Source organism: Capricornis sumatraensis, chromosome 4, assembly GCF_032405125.1.
Source record: "Capricornis sumatraensis isolate serow.1 chromosome 4, serow.2, whole genome shotgun sequence".
NCBI lineage: Eukaryota > Metazoa > Chordata > Mammalia > Artiodactyla > Bovidae > Capricornis > Capricornis sumatraensis.
The window spans coordinates 135,322,859-135,344,774 of record NC_091072.1 but is presented as its reverse complement, the minus strand read 5'-3'; the positions used below and the strand labels follow the sequence as shown (position 1 = coordinate 135,344,774).

Sequence of the window (21,916 nt, the reverse complement as noted above, 5' to 3'; positions counted from 1 at the left end):
GGGAGATTGTAATCCACTAAGCAAATTGAGACAGGTAAGGTAATAATTAAGATATAAATAATAAGTGATAATTAAGGGCTGTGCTAGTGAAGTTCTGAGGGAGGTGACCACAGAAACTATTTTGCATTTTAATTTGGCTTTGTAGAAAGGTAAAAATTCAACAGCCAGAAATAGTGGAAAGAGATCATTTCAAATAAAGGGAATAATATGAGCGATGTCTGGAAGGAAATAGCAGAGCATGTCTGTAGAACTGAGCATATGGACTGCAGTATGAAATAATATTAATGGGAACTAAAACAAACACAGATTCAATAAGAAGCAATAATATGAAGCCAAGAAATTCAGAATTTTTTTCATAAGCAATGGAAAGCTATGAACAGCATTTTGATTGAAAGGGTAATTTTATAAAAGTTGCCCTAGGAAGATTATACTGGTAATTGTGTACAGTATGGGTTACATTTGGGTTCTGGGGATGGGAAAGAGAGTGTTCTAGCAATTTGGGCAAAAGATCCATATGCATCTGAACTAGGTGCCGTGGAACTGGAAAGGAAGAGATGAGGTAAATATATGGAGTATATTTTAGTTTCAGTCTTTGAATGTTCAGCGTATCACGTGGTCATGCTCAGTCACGTCCAACTCTTTGCAGCCCCGTGGACTGTAGATCATCAGGCTCCTCTGTACATGAGATGTCCCAGGCTAGAATACTGGAGTGGGTTCCCATTTCCTCTTCCAGAAGATCTTCCCCACCCAGGGATCAAACCGGAGTCTCCTGCATAAGCAGGCGGATTCGTTACCACTGAGCCACCTGGGAAGCCCCCATCCCATGATCAGCCACTTCCAATTTAACTCACTGAAATTCTACTCTCTCATCAGGTGAGAAGTTTGCTGACAAGAAGCCTAAAGTGCAGTTAGTCATATCCTACAAAGACGCGAAGCTGACCATACTTGTGAAGCACATGAAAAACATCGTGAGTTTCTCTGACCTAATAAGAAACATGTAAACCTACATTTAAAAATCACTTTCTTCCTTTAAGCAATTAATGTCAACACTTGTGAGAGGGATGGGGCCAGCCACCAGGTATTAGTGAGGAACAATGAGCCAATTACAGTATTCAGTATGTTCAGTGTACAGTATAATGGTGATCCTTGCTGGAAAGGCTATAACATATCTCACAGGTAAAGTCCTAGAATGAAAGTCAGACTTTATTCAAAGTGAACTATCAGCACAAGTCAAGGCCAGCATAGCTAGAGTATTGAGAACCAAAAGAAAGAAAGAAAAAAAAAGCTACGTCCCAACAGTTTATGTCTGTCTCATCAAGCTAACCTTCATGGAAGGCTGACTCATCTCTTTGAACAGTGCCAACACCTTCTCTGTGAAGCCAGAGAAGTAATTTTCTCACAGATTTCCATTTAGTACTTTGAACACTTATCGTATTCTGATATAATTGCTCAAAGATGTTTTTCTTCCCTCAAAAAGTGATAATTTTTCTAATAACAAAGACCCCCCATCTTTGCATCCCCAGAACCAAGAATGGTAGTTAGCCTCTAAGGAAAACCAAAAACTGCTCTATTATACCCCATTACTCCCCGAAGATGGGTCAAGTCAGAGAGACCAGGATGGCAATTGCTGCTGCTAAGTCGCTTCAGTCGTATCCAACTGTACAACCCCATGGACAGCAGCCCACCAGGCTCCTCTGTCCACGGGATTCTCCAGGCAAGAATACTGGAGTGGGTTGCCATTTCCTTGTCCAAAGATGGCAATTGGATCATGCCATTAAGAGAAGAGCCTTCTGTGTCACAGTTAGTCTCTCAGTCGTGCCTGGCTCTTTGCAACCCCATGGACCGCAGCACGCCAATCTTCCCGGTCCATCGCCAACTCCCGGAGCTTGCTCAAACTCATGTCCACTGAGTCGGTGATGCCATCCAACCAACTCACCCTCTGTCATCCCCTTTTCCTCCTGCCTTCAGTCTTTCCCAGCACCAGGGTTTTTTCCAGTGAGTCAGTTCTTCGCATCAAGTGGCCAAAGGATTGGAGATTTAGCATCAATCCTTCCAATGAATATTCAGGACTGACTTCCTTTAGGATTGACTGGTTAGATCTCCTTGCAGTTCAAGGGACTCTCAAGAGTCTTCTCCAATACCATAGTTCAAAAGCATCAATTCTTTAGCACTCAGCTTTCTTTATTATCCAACTCTCACATCCATACATGACTACTGGAAAAACCTTGATTTGTCTAGATGGACCTTTGTTGTCAAAGTAACGTCTCTGCTTTTTAATATGCTGTCTAGGTTTGTGATAGCTTTTCTTCCAAGGAGCCATCACCTTTTAATTTCATGGCTGCAGTAACCATCTGCAGTGATTTTGGAGCCCAAGAAAATAGTTTCTCATTGTTTCCATTGTTTCCCCATCTATTTGCCACGGAGTGATGGGACCAGATGCCATGATCTTAGTTTTCTGAATGTTGAGCTTTAAGCCAACTTTTTCACTCTCTTCTTTCACTTTCATCAAGAGGCTCTTTAGTTCCTCTTCACTTTCTGCCATAAGGGTGATGTCATCTGCATATCTGAGGTTATTGATATTTCTCCCTGCAATCTTGATTCCAGCTTGTGCTTCATCCCAGCATGGCATTTCTCATGATGTACTCTGCATAGAAGTTAAACAAGCAAGATGACAATATGCAACTTTGACATACTCCTTTCCCAGTTTGGAATCAGTCCCTTGTTTCATGTCCGGTTCTAACTGTTGCTTCTTAATCTGCCTACAGGTTTCTCAGGAGGCAGGTCAGGTGATCTGGTATTCCCATCTCTAAGAATTTTCCACAGTTTGTTGTGATCCACACAATCAAAAGCTTTAGCATAGTCAATGAAGCAGAAGTAGATGTTTTTCTGGAACTCTCTTGCCTTTTCTATGATCCAACAAGATGCTGACAATTTGATCTCTGGTTCCTCCAACTTTTCTAAATCCAGCTTGAATATCTGAGTCACCTTTAATTGGTTAAACATCTGAGTCACATTTAATTGGGTAACACTAAGCCTCACTAGCTTCTCTGGTCTTCCACTAACCTAGCAAAACGGGTCCTCCACATGGCAAAACTCCCTGGAGAATCCACTGACATGGCAAAAGTCAGAAGCACTACTTCGGCTCTCTCTTTGTGCATATAAATCTCTAAGGATGCACTTGGAAGGACTTAAAGGAGCAAACTTCTTAACACGATGTGCATCTGGAACATACTACCACTTGATAAATATTTGTTCACTGAAAAATATTTGGCATAATTTTCAGGGAATACATCTTTTATAAATTTAGTTTTAGCCAGACATCCAAAGATACCTGTCTGTAAATCTGTGTTGTTTGCAATCAGCAATTTTTATAAGCACTGGGCAAATATTATTAAATGTGCTTTGTAGAACTTTTACTCACTAAAAATAATTATTTTCAATTGCTTTAGCTTATTTAACTTATATGCAGAGCACATCATGAGAAACGCTGGGCTGGAAGAAGCACAGGATGGAATCAAGATTGCTGGGAGAAATATCAATAACCTCAGATATGCAGATGACAGCACCCTTATGGCAGAAAGTGAAGAGGAGATAAAAAGCCTCTTGATGAAAGTGAAAGAGGAGAGTGAAAAAGATGGCTTAAAGCTCAACATTCAGAAAACGAAGATCATGGCATCTGGTCCCTTCACTTCATGGGAAATAGATGGGGAAACAGTGAAAACAGTGTCATTAGACTTTATTTTTGGGGGATCCAAAATCACGGCAGATGGTGATTGCAGCCATGAAATTAAAAGACGCTTACTCCTTGGACGGAGGGTTATGACCAACCTAGATAGCATATTTACAAGCAGAGACATTACTTTGCCAACAAAGGTCCGTCTAGTCAAGGCTATGGTTTTTCCAGTAGTCAAGTATGGATGTGAGAGTTGGACTGTGAAGAAAGCTGAGCGCCAAAGAACTGATGCTTTTGAACTGTGGTATTGGAGAAGACTCCTGAGAGTCCCTTGGACTGCAAGGAGATCCAACCAGTCCATTCTGAAGGAGACCAGTCCTGGGTGTTCACTGGAAGGAATGATGCTAAAGCTGAAACTCCAGTACTTTGGCCACCTGATGCGAAGAGTTGACTCATTGGAAAAGACTCTGATGCTGGGAGGGATTGGGGGCAGGAGAAGAAGGGGATGACAGAGGATGAGATGGCTGGATGGCATCACGGACTTGATGGATGTGAGTCTGAGTGAACTCCGGGAGATGGTGATGGACAGGGAGGCTTGGCGTGCTGCGATTCATGGGGTCGCAGAGTCAGACACAACTGAGCGACTGAACTGAACTGAAGACAATCTTAGGCTGGGAAATGAAGATTAAGTTAGATATTATTTATAGAGATATGTGTGTTCATGGACTTTAAGAATCTATATAAATACACATGATAAAGAAATAGTATTTAAGAAATAGTGTTAATCAATTTAACAGAATTTATGTATGTATATATATATATATATATATATATATATATATATATATATGACATATAATGGGCAATTGAAAATAGTCCTCTTGGAAACTATACATATATTTCAGTAATGTCATTGCTGAAAACATTTTAAAACATGCCTATCGACATTGCCTTTAGATCTGCAGATAAACCACACAATAAACTTGCTGATAATATTCAACAGTCATGCCTAATGTTTGATCAAAAACAGTATTAACCAACCTGATCACTCATTTTATTCATCAGCGAAATCCCCAAATTACTTTTTTTTTTTAGTTTTTCTTATTTATTTATTATTTTACTTTACAATACTGTATTGGTTTTGCCATACATTGACATGAATCCGCCATGGGTGTACATGAGTTCCCAATCCTGAACCACGCCCCCCCACCCCCCCCCGCCACCTCTCTCCCCATATCATCTCTCTGGCTTATCCCAGTGCACCAGCCCCAAGCATCCTGTATCCTATATCGAACCTAGACTGGCGATACATTTCTTACATGATAGTATGCATGCTCCAAAATCACTGCAGATGGTGACTGCAGCCATGAAATTAAAAGATGCTTACTCCTTGGAAAAAAGTTATGACCAACCTAGATAGCATATTCAAAAGCAGAGACATTACTTTGCCGACTAAGGTCCGTCTAGTCAAGGCTATGGTTTTTCCAGTGGTCATGTATGGATGTGAGAGTTGGACTGTGAAGAAGGCTGAGCGCGGAAGAATTTATGCTTTTGAACTGTGATGTTGGAGAAGACTCCTGAGAGTCCCTTGGACTGCAAGGAGATCCAACCAGTCCATTCTGAAGGAGATCAGCCCTGGGATTTCTTTGGAAGGAATGATGCTAAAGCTGAAACTCCAGTACTTTGGCTACCTCATGTGAAGAGTTGACTCATTGGAAAAGACTTTGATGCTGGAAGGGATTGGGGGCAGGAGGAGAAGGGGGACGACAGAGGATGAGATGGCTGGATGGCATCACGGACTCGATGGACGTGAGTCTGAGTGAACTGTGGGAGTTGGTGATGGACAGGGAGGCCTGGCATGCTGCAGTTCATGGGGTCGCAAAGAGTCTGACACGACTGAGCCACTGAACTGAACTGAACTGATACATGTTTCAATGCCATTCTCCCAAATCATCCCACCCTCTCCCTCTCCCACAGAGTCCAAAAGTCTGTTCTTTACATCTGTGTCTCTTTTGCTGTCTCGCATACAGGGTTATCATTACCATCTTTCTAAATTCCATATATATGTGTTAGTATACTGTATTGGTGTTTTACTTTCTGGCTTACTTCACTCTGTATAATAGGCTCCAGTTTCATCCACCCCATAAGAACAGATTCAAATGTATTCTTTTTAATGGCTGAGTAATACTCCATTGTGTATATGTACCACAGCTTTCTTATCCATTCATCTGCTGATGGACATCCAGGTTGCTTCCATGTCCTGGCTATTATAAACAGTGCTGTGATGAACATTGGGGTACATGTGTCTCTTTCAATTCTGGTTTCCTCGGTGTGTATGCCCAGCAGTGGGATTGCTGGGTCATAAGGTAGTTCAATTTCCAGTTTTTTAAGGAATCTCCACACTGTTCTCCATAGTGGCTGTACTAGTTTGCATTCCCACCAACAGTGTAAGAAGGTTCCCTTTTTTCTCCACACCCTCTCCAGTATTTATTGCTTGTAGACTTTTGGATCGCAGCCCTCTGACTGGTGTGAAATGGTACCTCATTGTGGTCTTGATTTGCATTTCTCTGATAATGAGTGATGTTGAGCATCTTTTCATGTGTTTGTTAGCCATCTGTATGTCTTCTTTTGAGAAAAGTCTGTTTAGTTCTTTGGCCCATTTTTGATTGGGTCGTTTATTTTTCTGGAATTGTGCTGCAGGAGTTGCTTGTATATTTTTGAGATTAGTTCTTTGTCAGTTGTTTCATTTGCTGTTATTTTCTCCCATTCTGAAGGCTGTCTTTTCACCTTGCTTATAGTTTCCTTTGTTGTGCAGAAGCTTTTAATTTTAATTAGATCCCATTTGTTTATTTTTGCTTTTATTTCCAATATTCTGGGAGGTGGATCATAGAGGATCCTGCTGTGATTTATGACAGAGAGTGTTTTGCCTATGTTCTCCTCTAGGAGTTTTATAGTTTCTGGTCTTACATTTAGATCTTTAATCCATTTTGAGTTTATTTTTGTGTATGGTGTTAGAAAGTGTTCTAGTTTCATTCTTTGACAAATGGTTGACCAGTTTTCACAGCACCACTTGTTAAAGAGATTGTCTTTTCTCCATTGTATATTCTTGCCTCCTTTGAAATTACTTTTGACAGTTTTCAAAAATGCATTTTATACTCTGATCAAGTTGTACTACCAATAAGTATATTCAAAATGAGTGTGATGAAAGCATAAAGGAAGGGAGTGAGTAAGGGTAAGAGTTTAAGATTTGGATCAAGTTATGAGTAAATGGAAAATGAGAAAGTGAATCCTTTAAAAATTTGAAAACTGCTTTGAATTCCCTGGTGGCTCAGACAGTAAACAATCTGCCTGCAACACAGGAGACCGGGGTTCAATCCCTGGGTGGGGAATATCCCATAGAAGGACATGGCCACCCACTTCAGTATTCTTGCCTGGAGAATTCCATGGACAGAGGAGGCTGGCAGGCTATAGTCCATGGGGTCACAAAGAGTCGGACACAACTGAGTGACTAACATATTAGGGCCACTAGGGCCTGTATGTTGCCAATGCCCTTGAAAGAAAAGTTGTTAATAATGAAGTCATGTTTCCTCCTGGTTGTTCTCTGCCCCCTAATCTCTTAACATTGCCCTGGAACTCATCTTGCCTCACCTCACAGATGTGGGATCTTAGTTCCCCAACCCAGGTTCAAACCCTTGCCCCTTGCATTGGAAGTGCAGAGTCTTAACCACTGGACCACCAAGGCAGTCAGTCCCTCTTTGCTTTTTATTGCCAGGCCTGTAGCTTTAAATATCCTTTACATGTCTTTTCCTTCTATATTTATAATAAAACTTGGAAGTCTCCCTAAAATCCAGTTATATGTACAACTGATTACTCAACAACTCTAGTATAAATTCAATAAGCATCACGACTTAGCATACATACAGTCAAACTTCTGATTATTGTCCCCCTAAACCTGCTTCTTTGGCAGCTTATCTCACCTCTAAATAACACCTTCATCCTACTAGTTGCTCAGGTTAAAATCTTTAGAGTTCTTTTGACTGCTCTCAAAAACTACATCCCAATTTATCAGCAAATTCTGTCCGTTTCATCTTGCAAAATAAATCCAGGATTCCTTTGTTTTTTACCACCACCAGTGGATCAAGCTATCATCTTTTCTCATTTGAATTACTGCTGTTGCCTCTCGATAGGTTTCCTTGATTTTACCTTTATAGCAGGAGCCCCCAACCTCCAGGATCTAATGCCTGATGATCTGCAGTGGAGCTGGTATAATAATAATAGAAATAAAGTGAACAATAAAGGTAATGTTCTTGAATCACTCCAAAACCATCCCCCCACCCCCTAATCCATGGAAAAACTGCCTTCACAAAACCAGACCCTGGGGCCAAAAAGGTTAGGGACTGCTGCTTTACATCTCTTTAGTCTTTTTCTAACCTAGCATCCAAAATATTCCTTTGAGAATAAAAGTCAGATCCTAATCATTCTTCTCTCACATTCCTCTGCAGAAGGAATCTCATTCTACTTACAATGATAGACAAGTACCACCCTTGACCTCTCCAGCTTCACCTCACGCCTATTGTACTCAGTCCCAAAGTCGTGTTGGACGCTTTTACAACCCTACGGACTGTAGCCTGCCAGGCTCCTCTCTCCATGGGATTTCCCAGGCAGACTCCCTAAATCACTCCATTCCAGCTGCAATGATTTTCTTCCTATACCTTAAATGCTGAAGCATGTTTCTGCCCCAGGACATTTATACCTGCTACTCAGCATACCTGGACTGCTCTTCCCCAGGCCCATGGTTCAAATTCCCCAATGGTTCAATCTCACATATCCTAAACAGCTGTTTTTACTGTCACCTTTTCCCATGAGGTCCTCTCCTACTCCCATATATAAAATTGCAGAACCACCCCTGTTGGTTGGCACTTCCAAACTTCCTTCCTCCACTGCCCTGTATCAGTGCTATAACCCCAGTGGCTAAAGCAGGGTCAAATATATCATAGGTGCTCAATGAATACTTTGTTAAATCAAAGAATGTTAAGTTACTTCTAATGTGGACGACTAACAATCTCTCACCTTCCCAAAATCATCACAACAAAGTTCTCACGCTTTGCATTTTTCACAGTTTCTTTTAAATGATAACTTTATTTCTTTGGCTTATCTGAAGACTGAGATAACATTATAATGCAAATGACAGAAAAATCTATCTATAAATTCTCAACACATTTTCTTTGCTCATTTCAAGTTGTAACTAATTGTTATTTATTTTTTTAGCCATCAGTATTTTCACATGCTTGAGTAATCTGACTAAAGAAGTTGTGCTTGATTTTATTTTAATATTAAAATGAACTATTCTGCCTGCAGTTCTGTTATATTTGATAGTAAGTTTGATGAAAAGAATTGTTTATCTTATATTAAATCTTTGAAGCTTTGCTGTCAGAACTACTTCCCTCCTGTGAATTCACAGGCTAAAACAAAATTGCTAAAATTTTTCCCTTTCAAAGCCACACAATATGATTTATCCTAGTGAACAGAGACTGACAAAATAGTGCAGTTATTTAGAACTGACCAAGATTTTTAAAAATAATATGGTATATTTTTATTGTATTTATTTAACTTTTTGTATTAATATTTGCATAATTCCAACATTTTGGAATTCTACCCCTAACAGAGTGATAATCATTTCATACAGAAAATAATAATAATAATAATAGTTCAGTTTGTATAACCGAGAAACAGAATAATGATTTAGATTTGAAATATGTCTTTAAATCCTTCTAGTGTTTTCCCATGTAGCCCACATTAAAATGCTCTCTTCCGCTGACTTCTGCGATCTCTCTTTGCATTGCTGTGTGTCTCCTGGTCTTGTGGATTCCCCTAGTGTTGTGTTATTTCTAAACTGTTTTCTTCTACCTGCTCCTGAGTGATCACATTCCGGGAGCCTCTTAAAATAATCAGTGAGGATTACTGATTAGCATCAGTAATGGCATCAGTAGGGATGCCAAACTCCCCTCTGATATAGAATATGCTCTCACTAGGAGAGTCTCCTTAGTCTGAAACAGAATAATAAGTCATTTCATATGAAGAGCAAGTAATGACCGGTAAAGTCAGATGTATCTCAACTGGAGTGCTCTTTAGTCCTTTCCTAAGACACAAAATGGCAGAAATTCCTTACTGTATGAAATCAACAGAAGAGAGAAAAGTAGTCAAACACAACAAGAACTAATACACATTAAATTTCTTTATGTCTTATTTTTAAAAATTCTTACAGTTTCACTATGCATTTGTACTCTGGGGCCGGGGGGCTCTTGCTTTTAAAATCCACATTCCTGGATGCAACTTCCAGGACATTGACTCTGTCAGTATGGGTTGGGATTTCTGCATCTGCCATTTACAGGCGATTCGTGGATTCCTCTACTCTTGCATTTTTAGACTTGTTTTCTTCTCTCCTGCTCTCAATTCTTTTCAGTTTTTTAAAATCTAGATCTTTAAAAGAATTTGTCATTTCTCCATCCTAGATTCACTTTATCTAAATGAATGACAATTTCTTGTTAAAGGGAAATTTTCTAATAATTATTATTCGAACAATTATACTTGCCTTATATTCCATGAATAAAAATTGTTCGTCCAGAGCTGGCCTATTATGACATCCATTTCCCATTTCAAAGAATAAATAAGATGCAAAACAATGGACAGTGAGGAGTACCCAGCCCAGATATATATAACTTACTGTGTTTCATGATTTTTTAACCAAAAAATTGACCCTCAAAGATTACCAATTGTTTCTTAAGGAAACAAACTATGTTGTAGTTCAGTTGCTAAGTCCTGTCCGACTCTTTGTAACCTCATGGATGCAACAGGCCAGGCCTCCCTGTCCTTCACTATCTCCTTGAGTTTGCTCAAACTCACATCGATTGAGTTGATGATGCTATCCAACCGTTTCATCTTCTGTTGCCCACTACTCCTCCTGTCCTCAATCTTTCCTGGCATCAGGGTCTTTTCCAATGAGTCAACTCTTTCAACAGGTGGCCAAAGTACTGGAGTTTCAGCTTTATAATCAGTCCTTCCAATGAATATTCAGGGTTGATTTCCTTTAGGATTGACTGTTTTGATCTCCGTGCAGTCCAAGGGACTCTCAAGAGTCTTCTCCAACACCACAGTTCAAAAGCATCAATTCTTCGGTGCTCAGCTTTCTTTGTAGTCCAACTCTCATATCCATACATGACTATTGGAAAAACCATAGCTTTAACTAGACAGACCTTTGTTGGCAACGTGATGTCTCTGCTTTTTAATATGCTGTCTAGGTTGGTCATAGCTTTTCTTCCAAGGAGCAAGTGTCTTTTAATTTCATGGCTGCAGTCACCATCTGCAGTGATCTTGAAAGTGAGTCCATGAAAGTAAAGTTTCTCACTGTTTCCATTGTTTCCCCATCTATTTGCCATGAAGTGATGAGACAAGATGCCATGATCTTCATTTTCTGAATGTTGGGTTTTAAGCCATCTTTTTCACTCTCCTCTTTCACATCCATCAAGAGGCTCTTTAGATCTTCTTTGCTTTCTGCCAAAAGGGTGGTGTCATCTGCATATCTGAGGTTATTGATATTTCTCCCGGAAATCTTGATTCCAGCTTGTGCTTCATCCAGCCTGGCATTTTACATGATGTACTCTGCATAGAAGTTAAACAAGTAGGGTGACAACACATAGCCTTGACATACTCCTTTCCCAATTTGTAATCAGTCTGTTGTTCCACATCTAGTTCTAACTGTTGCTTCCTGACCTGCATACAGATTTCTCAGGAGACAGGAAAGGTGGTCTGGTATTCCCATCTCTAAGAATTTTCCACAGTTTGTTGTGATCCACACAGTCAGAGGCTTTGGCATAGTCAATAAAACAGAAGTAGATGTTTTTCCGGTATTCTTTTGCTTTTACGATGACCCAGCAGATGCTGGCAATTTGATATCTGGTTCCTCTGCCTTTTATAAAACCAGCTTGAACATCTGGAAGTTCATGGTTCACATACTGTTGAAGCCTGGCTTGGAGAGTTTTGAGCATTACTTTGCTAGCATGTGAGATGAGTGCAATTGTGTGGTAGTTTGAACATTCTTTGACATTGCCTTTCTTTGGGGTTGGAAGGAAAACTGACCTTTTCCAGTCCTGTGGCCACTGCTGAGTTTTCCAAATTTGCTGGCATATTGAGTGCAGCACTTCACAGCATCATCTTTTAGGATTTGAAATAGCTCAACTGGAATTCCATCACCTCCACTAGCTTTGCTCTTAGTAATGCATACTAAGGCCCTCTTGACTTCACACTCCAGGATATCTGGCTTTAGGTGAGTGATCACACCATCGTGGTTATCTGGGTCATTAAGACTTTTTTTTGCACAGTTCTTTCGTATATTCTTCCCAATTCTTAGTATCTTCTGCTTCTATTAGGTCCATAACATTTCTGTCATTTATTGTGCCCATCTTTGCATGAAATGTTCCCTTGGTATCTCTAATTTTCTTGAAGAACTTGCTTTCCTTTATTTCTTTTCATTGTTCATGTAAGAAGGCCTTTCTTATCTCTCCTTGCTATTCTCTGGAACTCTGCATTCAGTTGGGCATATCTTTCCCTTTCTCCCTTGCTTTTTGCATCTCTTTTCTCAGCTATTTGTAAAGCCTCTGTGGGCAATCATTTTGCCTTTTTGCATCACTTTTCCTTTAGGATGGTTTTGGCCACCACCTCCTGTATAATGTCATGAACCTCTGTCCATAGTTCTTCAGGCACTCTGTCTACCAAATCTAATTCCCTGAATCTATTCATCATCTCCATGTAAAATTATAAGGAATTTAATTAAGGTCATACCTGAATGGTCTAGTAGTTTTCCCTACTTTCTTCAATTCAAGCCTAAATTTTGCAATACATAGCTGATGATCTGAGCCACAGCCAGCTCCAGAGCTTGTTTTTGCTGACTGTATAGAGCCTCTCCATCTTTGGCTGCAAAAAAATATGATCAATCTGATTTCCATATTGACCATTTGTAGAGTTGTCTATTGTATTGTTGGAAAAGGGAAGTTGCTGTGACTAGTGTATTCTGTTTACAAAACTATTAGCCTTTGCCCTGCTTCATTTTGTACTCCAAAGCCAAACTTATAACTCCAGGTATATCTTGACTTTGGCATCCCAATGCCCTGTGATGAAAAGGACATCTTTGGGGGGTGTTACTTCTAGAAGGCCTTTTAGGTCTTCATAGAACCATTCAACTTCAGCTTCTTCAGTTGGATCATAGACTTGGACTACTGTGATTTTGAATGGTTTGCCTTGGAAATGAACTGAGCTCATTCTTTGGTTTTTGGGATTGCACCCAAGTACTGCATTTTGGGCTCTTTTGTTGACACTGAGGGCTATTCCATTTCTTCTAAGGGATTCTTACCCACAGTAGCAGATATAAGGGTCATCTGAATTAAATTCACCCATTCCCTTCCCTTCAAGTTCACTGAGTCCTAGGATGTTAATATTCACTCTTGCCATCTCCCACTTGACCACATTCAATTTACCTTGATTCATGGACCTAACATTCCACATTTCTATGCAATATGGTTCTTAACATCATTGGACTTTACTTTCACCACCAGATACATCCACAATTGGGCCTTGTTTCTGCTTTGGCTCAGTCTTCATTCCTTCTAGAGCTATTAGTAATTTCCCTCCGCTCTTCCCCAGTAGCATACTGGACACCTTCCACCTTGGGGCCTCAATTTTCAGCATCATATCTTTTTTGCCTTTTCATATTGATCATAGTGTTCTCGTGGCAAGAATATTAGAGTGGCTTGCCATTTCTTCCTCCAGTGGACCACATTTTGTCAGAATTCTTCACTACGACCTGTCCATCTTGGGTGGCTCTGCATGGCATAGCTCATAGCTTCACTGAGTTACACAAGCCCCTTCACTACAACAGGGCTGTGATCCATGAAAGGGACAGGAGCGGGGAAGGGCAGCTAACATTGTACTCAATGGTAAAAATCTTAGAGCTTTTCCTCAAAAATCAAGAACAAGACAAGGATACCCACTCTCACCACTCTTAGTCAGTTAGGTAAGAGAAAGAAATTAAAGGCATCCAAATTGGAAAGGAAGGTGTAAAAATGTCCCTGTTTATAGATGACATGATATTACATATAGAAAACCCTGACCACTTCTCAGTTATTAGAATTAAGAAATGAATTCAGTAAAATTGCAGGATACAAAATCACTACATTTCCCTCACTATCTAAAAACAGGGCATTCCTATGAAATCTTTAGTAAGCCAAAATGACGAAAATGAAAAAGCAATTCCCTTTGGCTGCATCTTGCTAACAAATTCACAGAATAAATCTATTATCTCTCATCTAGATTATACTAGCTCCTGAACAGTATTCCTATCTTCACTGCTGTCCCTCTAAAATGTATTCTCATGAAGAACACAGAGAATGCTCCTCTAAAATTATAGTTCAGATCAAATTATTTCTTTTTCACAAATTCCTGGTATAGCTTCCCATTTCATTCACAGTTAAAGCCAAACTTCTAAGGATGGCATGTACATCTTGATTTAATTTCTCCTACTCTTCTGATGCTTCTATCCTCATTGTTGCTATCACCAACTCCCATCTCTTTTCTAATTTTATCTCCTATGTTTCTCTCATTCTATCTCAGCTATACTGGTCTTCCACTTTTCCTTAAAGACCAAGCATCCTGTTTAAAGACAAGGCAAATATCACATGACATTGCTTGTATGTTGAATCTAAAAAACAAAGGGTACAAATGAGCTTATCTACAAAACAGAAATAAGAGTTGCAGATATAGAAAGCAAACATGGTTACCAGGGGTAAGCAGAGGGGGAGGAATAAACTGGAATATTTGAACTGACTTATACACAACTACAATAGCTAATAAGGATCTACTGTATAGCACAGGGAACTCTATTTAACACTCTGCAACAGCCTATATGGGAACAGAATCTTTAAGATAGAGTGGATGGATGTATGTATATATAACTGATTCACTGTATATGCTGTACACCTGAAACTAATACAAAATTGTAAATCACCTATACCCCAATAAACATTAAAAAAAAAAAAAGATAAAGCACACATGCTCACAGACAGTTCAGAGCTATGGCAGCTTGATACTGAAGTGCTAAGTGTAGTTCTTGGGGAATGAGCTTGGCAGCACCAGTCTTACTGTACAGGGTTCATGCTACCTTGAGCAATGAGAGCACTGCTATTAATAGATTGTTGCCCCCAAAAAACGCTGAAGGCTGTTTTCACTTTTCACCTTTCCTTGTAAAAGCGAAAATTCTCTGGATTTTGTTCAGTTAGCAAAAACAGGTGATAATGTAGGTTTTTCCTAAAAGAAAATGGCATAAAACAAACTTCCAAAAATCAGAAAATACATATATATATATATATATAAATCACCTGCATTATAGTAATAATGAGCAATCAGAAAGAGAAATTAAGATAACAATTCCAAGTATAACTGCATTTAAAAGAATTAAATACCTAGGAATAAATTTAACTGAGGAGGTGAAAGACCTATACACAGAAAAGTCATAAGATACCAAAATAAATTTGAAGAATTAAAAGGAAATGGAAAATATTCCACACTCATGAATTGGAAGAATTAACATTAAATGTCCATACTACCCAAAGTGGTCTACAGGTTCACTCAATACTGAATCAGTTTTGGATCAATATCCCAATGGCCTTTCCAAAGAAATGGAAGAAACAATCTTAAAATTTGTATGGAACCGTAAAAGACCCCAAACAGCCAAAGCAGTCTTGAGAAAGAACAAATTTATGGCATATGAGCCTAAAACGTACAATAGGGGAAACCAGTCTCTTTAATAAATGGTGCTTGGAAAACTGGACAGCTACATGCTTTAAAAAAAAAAAAAAAAAGGAACTGGGTCATTATCTTATACTTGTTGTTATTTAGTCGCTAAGTTGTGTCTGTCTGTTTTGTGATCCCATGGGCCGTAGCCTGCTAGACTCCTCTGTGCAGGCAAAAATAGTGGAGTGGATTGCTATTTCCTTCTCCAGGGAATCTTCCCAATTCGGATCGAACCTGAGTCTCCTCCATTGGCAGATGGATTCTTTACCTGAGCCACCAGGGGAGCCCGTCTTATACCATACACAAATCTTAAGTCAAAGTGGATTAAGGACTTGAATATAAAACTTGAAACCAAAAAACACCTGGGGGTGGGGGGAAAAAAACCACTGGAAAAAGGCTCCCTGACATTGATCTTACTGATGATTATTGGATTTGACACCAAAAATAAAGGCAACCAAAGGAAAAATAAACAAGTGGGACTATAGCAATCTACAAAGCTTCCACACAGCAAAGAAAACCATCATCAACAAAATGAGAAGGCAGCTTACTGAATGGGAGTGAGATATCTGACTAACAAATCATACATCTAGTAAAAGATTAGTATCTAAAATATACAGAGACCTCATCTAATTCAGCAAGAAAACCAAACAAGCAAATTAAAAACTGGACAGATGATCTGAAAAGACATTTTCACAAAGAAAACATACAGATGGCCAATAGGTATTGCACATCACTAATCATCAGGAAAATACTAATTAAAACCATGGTGAGATATCACTTCACAAATAGAACGGCTATTATAAAAATAAAAAAAAGACAAGAAAATAACAGGTGTTGGCAAAGATGTGGAGAAAAGGGGACCCTCATGCACTGTTGGTGGAAATGTAAATTGTTATTGCCATTATGAAAAAATATGAAGTTTCCTGAAGAAATTGAAAATAGAACTACCATGTGATCTAGCAGTTTTACTTCTGAATATTTATTCAAAGAAAATGAAAATGCTAATTCAAAATTATATGTGTACCTCCATGTTTATTGCAACATTATTGGCTATAGACAAGATGTGGAGGCAACCTAAGTGTCCATCAATGGATGAATGAATAAAGAAAGTGTATAGTCATACAATGAATATTATCCATCCATAAAAAGAAAATCTTGTCTTTGGTGACATCATGGAGGGACTTTAAGGGCACCGTGCTTAGCAAAACAAGTCAGGCAGAGAAAGAAAATACCACCAGATTTCATTTGTATGTGGAGTCTAGACAAAAATGAAACCAAGCTTATAGATACAGAGAATAAGACTGGTGACGTCCAGAGGTCAGGGAAGGGGTGAAATGGATAAAGGGAATTAAAAAGTATAATCTATCAGTTATAAAATACATAAATCATTGAGGATACAGTGTCCAGCATGCTGACTATAGTTAATAATACTGTCTTGTATATTTGAAAGCTGGGGAGAGTAGATTTTTAAAGTTTTTGCTATCAGAAGAAAAAAAATTTAACTCTGTGTGGTCATGTAGGCATCATAATCAAATCATTATGTTGTACCTCTAAAATTAATATAATGCTATATTGATATTGTTTTTTTAATGGTCTATTAATTATAAGCTTCATTTTTAAAGGACCAGTATAAACTTAAGGACTTAAATATAAAATATCTAAAATTAAAAATCTTGCACTCAAGAGAAGAATGGAGATGATTGGAGAGTCAGGAAACCGGAAGATAGATCAAGGGAAATTATCCAATTTAAAGAACATAGAGAAAAAAGATTAGAAAAAGAATAGAATTTTAAAGGTCTGTGGGAAAATACTCAAAGATCTAACAATAGGTCACATTTGTTTCTGGATTCCAAAGACAGAAGTAAGTTTGAGGCAGAAAAATATTTGAAGAAATAATTGCCAAAAACTTACAAAGTTTAGTGAAAGGCATACACTTATAAATTTAAGTACCTTATTGAGTACCAAAAGGAAAAGCTCAAACAAAAGCGTGCATTTATATATTGTTCTCAAGCTGCTAAAAATCAAAGACAGTGGAAAAAAAATTGTGAAAGAACTAGAGAAAAACAACACTTGGCATATAGAAGAACAATGAAACAATGTAGGCAAGAAATAACCAAAGCTTGAAGACAGGGAACATGTTAAAGAATTGTAAAATAAAAAGGAATGTCAATTTAGAATACTGCAGACGGCATACACCCTTCAGCAACAAAAGAAAAATGCCTATTCCAGTGAAGGAAAGCAAAAAGAATCTCATACCCTGGATTTGCAGAATGAGTTTTCCAGGCCCAAAAGAAGAATTTGACGTTCAGTCTATTGTTTTTAACTTTGTTAGATATAGTTCATCATTCCGGCCCCTCATAACTCAGTCCCGATGATCCAATCTAGCATATTGGCCATAACTGTGTAGTTGGACATGATCAAGGCAAATATTTGAGGTATATTGGTAAAAAATAACTGTTACATTTTACCTCTAAATTACTAGTCTCTGCTTTTTATAATTCATCTTTTTTCCCATCCTATCAAATATAACGCCATAAAGCTAACCTTCCAGCATTTATCTGTTCATCACAATTCCTCAGCAATCACTAACAAAACTTAGTCTGTCTCTTGTATTTAGATTTCTCAGCACTGTGGATAGAGGCTAAGGCTTTGGAAATTGGAAATCATCTACAGTGGTTCAATGCAACTGTAAAAAAAAAATTTAATTGCCAGTTAACTCAGACAGTTCTTCACTATTTTCTATTGAGTAGATTGCAAAAAGTAAATGGGGTTTAATGCCTTACTCGTTACATGGTATTAAGATTGAGAAATGGAAAAACTTTTCAAGCTTCACAAGATACTTCAGTGAAAGTCTGGAGCCCTAGTTAGAATTCTAAACTTTTAGAAGCAATTCAATCCATATGTACTGAGTCAGAAAAGAATTTCTATCTACTAGACTGTGACTTCTGTCTTGTTGGTAACTATATTAAGTAGAGGATTAAAATTTATATATATACATATATATAATACAAGATGATCAAGCCAATGAGTTGGTTATTGCTTTGAAGGCAGAAACTATTTTGATCACTTTTCTGTGTCCTCTCTCAGAACATCCAAAGTGCTAGACATATGGTAGTTTGCTTTTTTTTTTTTTAATTATTGGAAATCACCTATTGATGATAAGTTCTATTCAAGGCTTAAACTGATGTGAAATGAAGCAGAAGACCATCCTAATTGAATTCATGAAGACCTGAAATCATCCCATTCTATACAAATTAACACAAAGACTAGAAAAGCCATTCCACCATTTCTTTGAGACATACAGCAAACCATACATCACAAGCATTTTTATTGTACTCCTGTACTTTTATTGTACATTTTCATTTTATAAAAACACCCTCTTCATGATGGCCAGCCTGAGTTTCAAAATTGCCATTTGGCAGGCACATAAACGAGGGAAATGTTTTTTTTTTTTTTTTTTTTATTACATTGCTTTGTTTCTGGCATAGACCTCAGGTTTTGATAGTCCTATCTTGTTTTAATCATTGTCAGTTGATTTCTACCAATGCCTATATTACCCTATGATTGGAAACATTTAAGTTAAAAAAAAAAAAACTTGATGGAAAATTCTCATAAATTATTCATCAAAAAGATAATAACCTATTAAATACAATTAAACTTTGAATTAATCTACAGACATTTCCAAAGTGTCTGATATTTTTAAACCGTGTGCCTTCTTCACATAACTAAGAAAATTTGATCTAGAAGTGCTCTTAATTTGAATCTATCAGTTTCCTTTGCGTTCTTTGTAGAGAGACCTTGCAGGATAGTGGATAAAAGCATAGCCAGTATATTGAAACTTCTTGAATAAAATAAAGACAATACCAGCTCAACAATTATTTTAAGAGAGTGCTTTAAATAAACTAAGCATTCACTATGTGGTAGCTCTTATTATTATTACTGTTTATGAAAGATAAAAGTCTTTTTTCATATACTCATATAAAGAGTTGCTGGCATACCTTACAATGTGAAGATGGTTTTATTTACTTTACAAACAGTTTATATTTTGTTTTCTTTTTACACCAACATACTACCGCTTACTATTTTTTTCAATTTTGATGTTATATTTTCAAGATACTTTCATCCACTGATTACAAAAAATACAAAACTAACGTTGAAAACCATTTGAAAGGCCGTGTGCAACCTAAGGCAAGAAATAAAGACAGAAATTTAGCATATTTAACTATTACCCAGGTGGCACTGGGCTTCCCTGGTGGCTCACATGGTAAAGAATCCACCTGCAATGTGGGAGACCTGGGTTCAGTCCCTGGGTTGGGAAGTTCCCCTGGAGGAGGGCATGGCAAACCACTCCAGTATTCTTGCCTGGAGATTCCCCATGGAGAGAGGAGCCTGACAGGCTTCTGTCCATGGGATTGCAAAGAGTCAGACATGACTGAGCAACTAAGCACACATGGTGAATAAAGATTTACTAATATATATGTTTATATATGTATGTATGTGTATATATATATATATATATATATATATTTCTAACTTAAAATAATAACCAAGCTAAGAATCCCCTATATTTCACTCTTCAGTTGAGAAGTCTCTTCCACCAGTGAATGCTAAGAATATCCTAAGACTTTTGTTTCTAATCTTTTCAACTAGAGGAGCCTCTTTTTAAACAAGCAAAAAAGTTTCTGATTTCTCAGATGCCACCAAAGTCCTTTTGCTATCTGATATATCTAAGAAATACAAAAAATGTTTAAAACTACTATAAATGCAGCAGTGCTTTTAAATAATAAAACTGTATTAACAAAAGCACCTACATATATTCGAAAAAATAATAAATACATGTGAGACATATTTATTTCCTCTGCAGGGAGTGCTTGCTGCTACTGTGGGGCCATCTCCCTGCCCCCACACAAAGTCCCCCAAAAGGCACTCCTCCAATTAAACTGAACATACCTCTTTCTGTTTCTTCCATTTACTCCACACAGCAGGACATGGAGAGGAAAACTTATTGGTGGTTGCGAGAGGGCATAGGAATGTAGTGCAAAAATATGGCTTTAGTTCACACTCCGCCATCTATTAGGCCCCCAAGAAATTGTTGGATAATCATTAGCTCCTAGAAGCAGACTTAAATAACCTGCTGTGCTTATTGTCAAGGAGATTTTTAATGAGTTAGTAAACTCCAGAGGGTTCAGAGGGCTATCACAGAAGAGTAAACAAGGTCTCAGGAAAAGGACAGCAATTAGAGATCGAGCCTCTGAGTGGGAAAAATGGTGATCAAGGATTCATCCTGAGACAGAGTGCAAGTAGTTATGTTACAAACACAGTCTAGCTCCAGCTGGAGCAAAAAAGGAGTAAGAAAGGGTCGTAAGGATCTAATTGTCTAACAGGATCTGAGAGATGAGATGAGATGAAGTCAAAGTTTTTGAAGTGAACCATTAAGAGACTCTTCAGACGGTAAAGAATCTGCCTGCAATGCAGGAGACCTGGGTTCCATCCCTGGGTCAGGATGTAGCCGACTGAACCTAACAAACAGACCTTAACACATACATTCCTGATGCAGTGGTGTGCATGAGAAGGTCAGCTCTAGCAGAGAGATGCCTTCAGACAGCTTTGCATTCAGGGCAAACACCTAGGACAGACCTTGGAAGCAGACCCAAAGATACATCCATTTTACCCTGCAGTTGGCTTTTTTTCCTCTTTTTTTAATTGGGATAGTTTCTTTACAGTGTTGTGTGAGTTTCTGCTGAACAACCAAGTGAATCAGCAATGTTTTTCAGTCACTCAGTCATATCCAACTCTTTGCGACCCCATGGACGGCAGCAGGCCAGAATTCCTGAGTTTGGTCAAACTCCTGTCCGTTGAATCAGTGATGCCATCCAACCATCTCCTCCTCTGTAGCCCCCTTCTCCTCCTGCCTTCAGTTTCTCTCAGCATCAGGGTCTTTTCTAATGAGTCAGCTCTTCACATCAGGTGGCCAAATTATTGGAGCTTCAGCCTCAGCATCAGTCCCTCCAGTGAATATTCAGGATTGATTTCCTTTAGGATTGACTAGTTTGATCTCCTTGCAGTTCAAGGGACTCTCAAGGAAGAGCTATAAATATTCACATATTCCCTCTCTATTGGATCTCCCTTCCAACCCCCCATCCCGCCCCTCTACATCATCACAGAGCATGGAGCAGAGGTCCCTGTGCTATATAGCTGCTTCCCAATAGCTATCTGTTTTACACTTGGCAGCACACATATGTCAATCCGTCTCCCAGTTCATCCCACCACCTTGTCCCCTGTGTCCACACAGCCATTCCCTAAGTCTGTGTCTCTATCTCTGCCTTCCAAATAGGTTCATCCATACCATTTTTCTAGATTCCACACATACGCACACATGTTAATATACAATATTGTTTTCCT

The 21,916-nt window shown here is 38.5% G+C and overlaps 1 protein-coding gene across 1 annotated transcript in view; it reads left to right on the top strand.

Annotated features, from left to right (window-relative positions):
• The window catches only part of PIK3C2G (phosphatidylinositol-4-phosphate 3-kinase catalytic subunit type 2 gamma), a 487,933-nt gene that overhangs the window by 447,357 nt on the left and 18,660 nt on the right, over nucleotides 1–21,916 (top strand). The window contains exon 31 of the mRNA XM_068970622.1: nucleotides 874–968. Coding sequence (XP_068826723.1) covers nucleotides 874–968 — 95 coding nt within the window. The remainder of the gene's footprint in view (nucleotides 1–873; nucleotides 969–21,916) is intronic.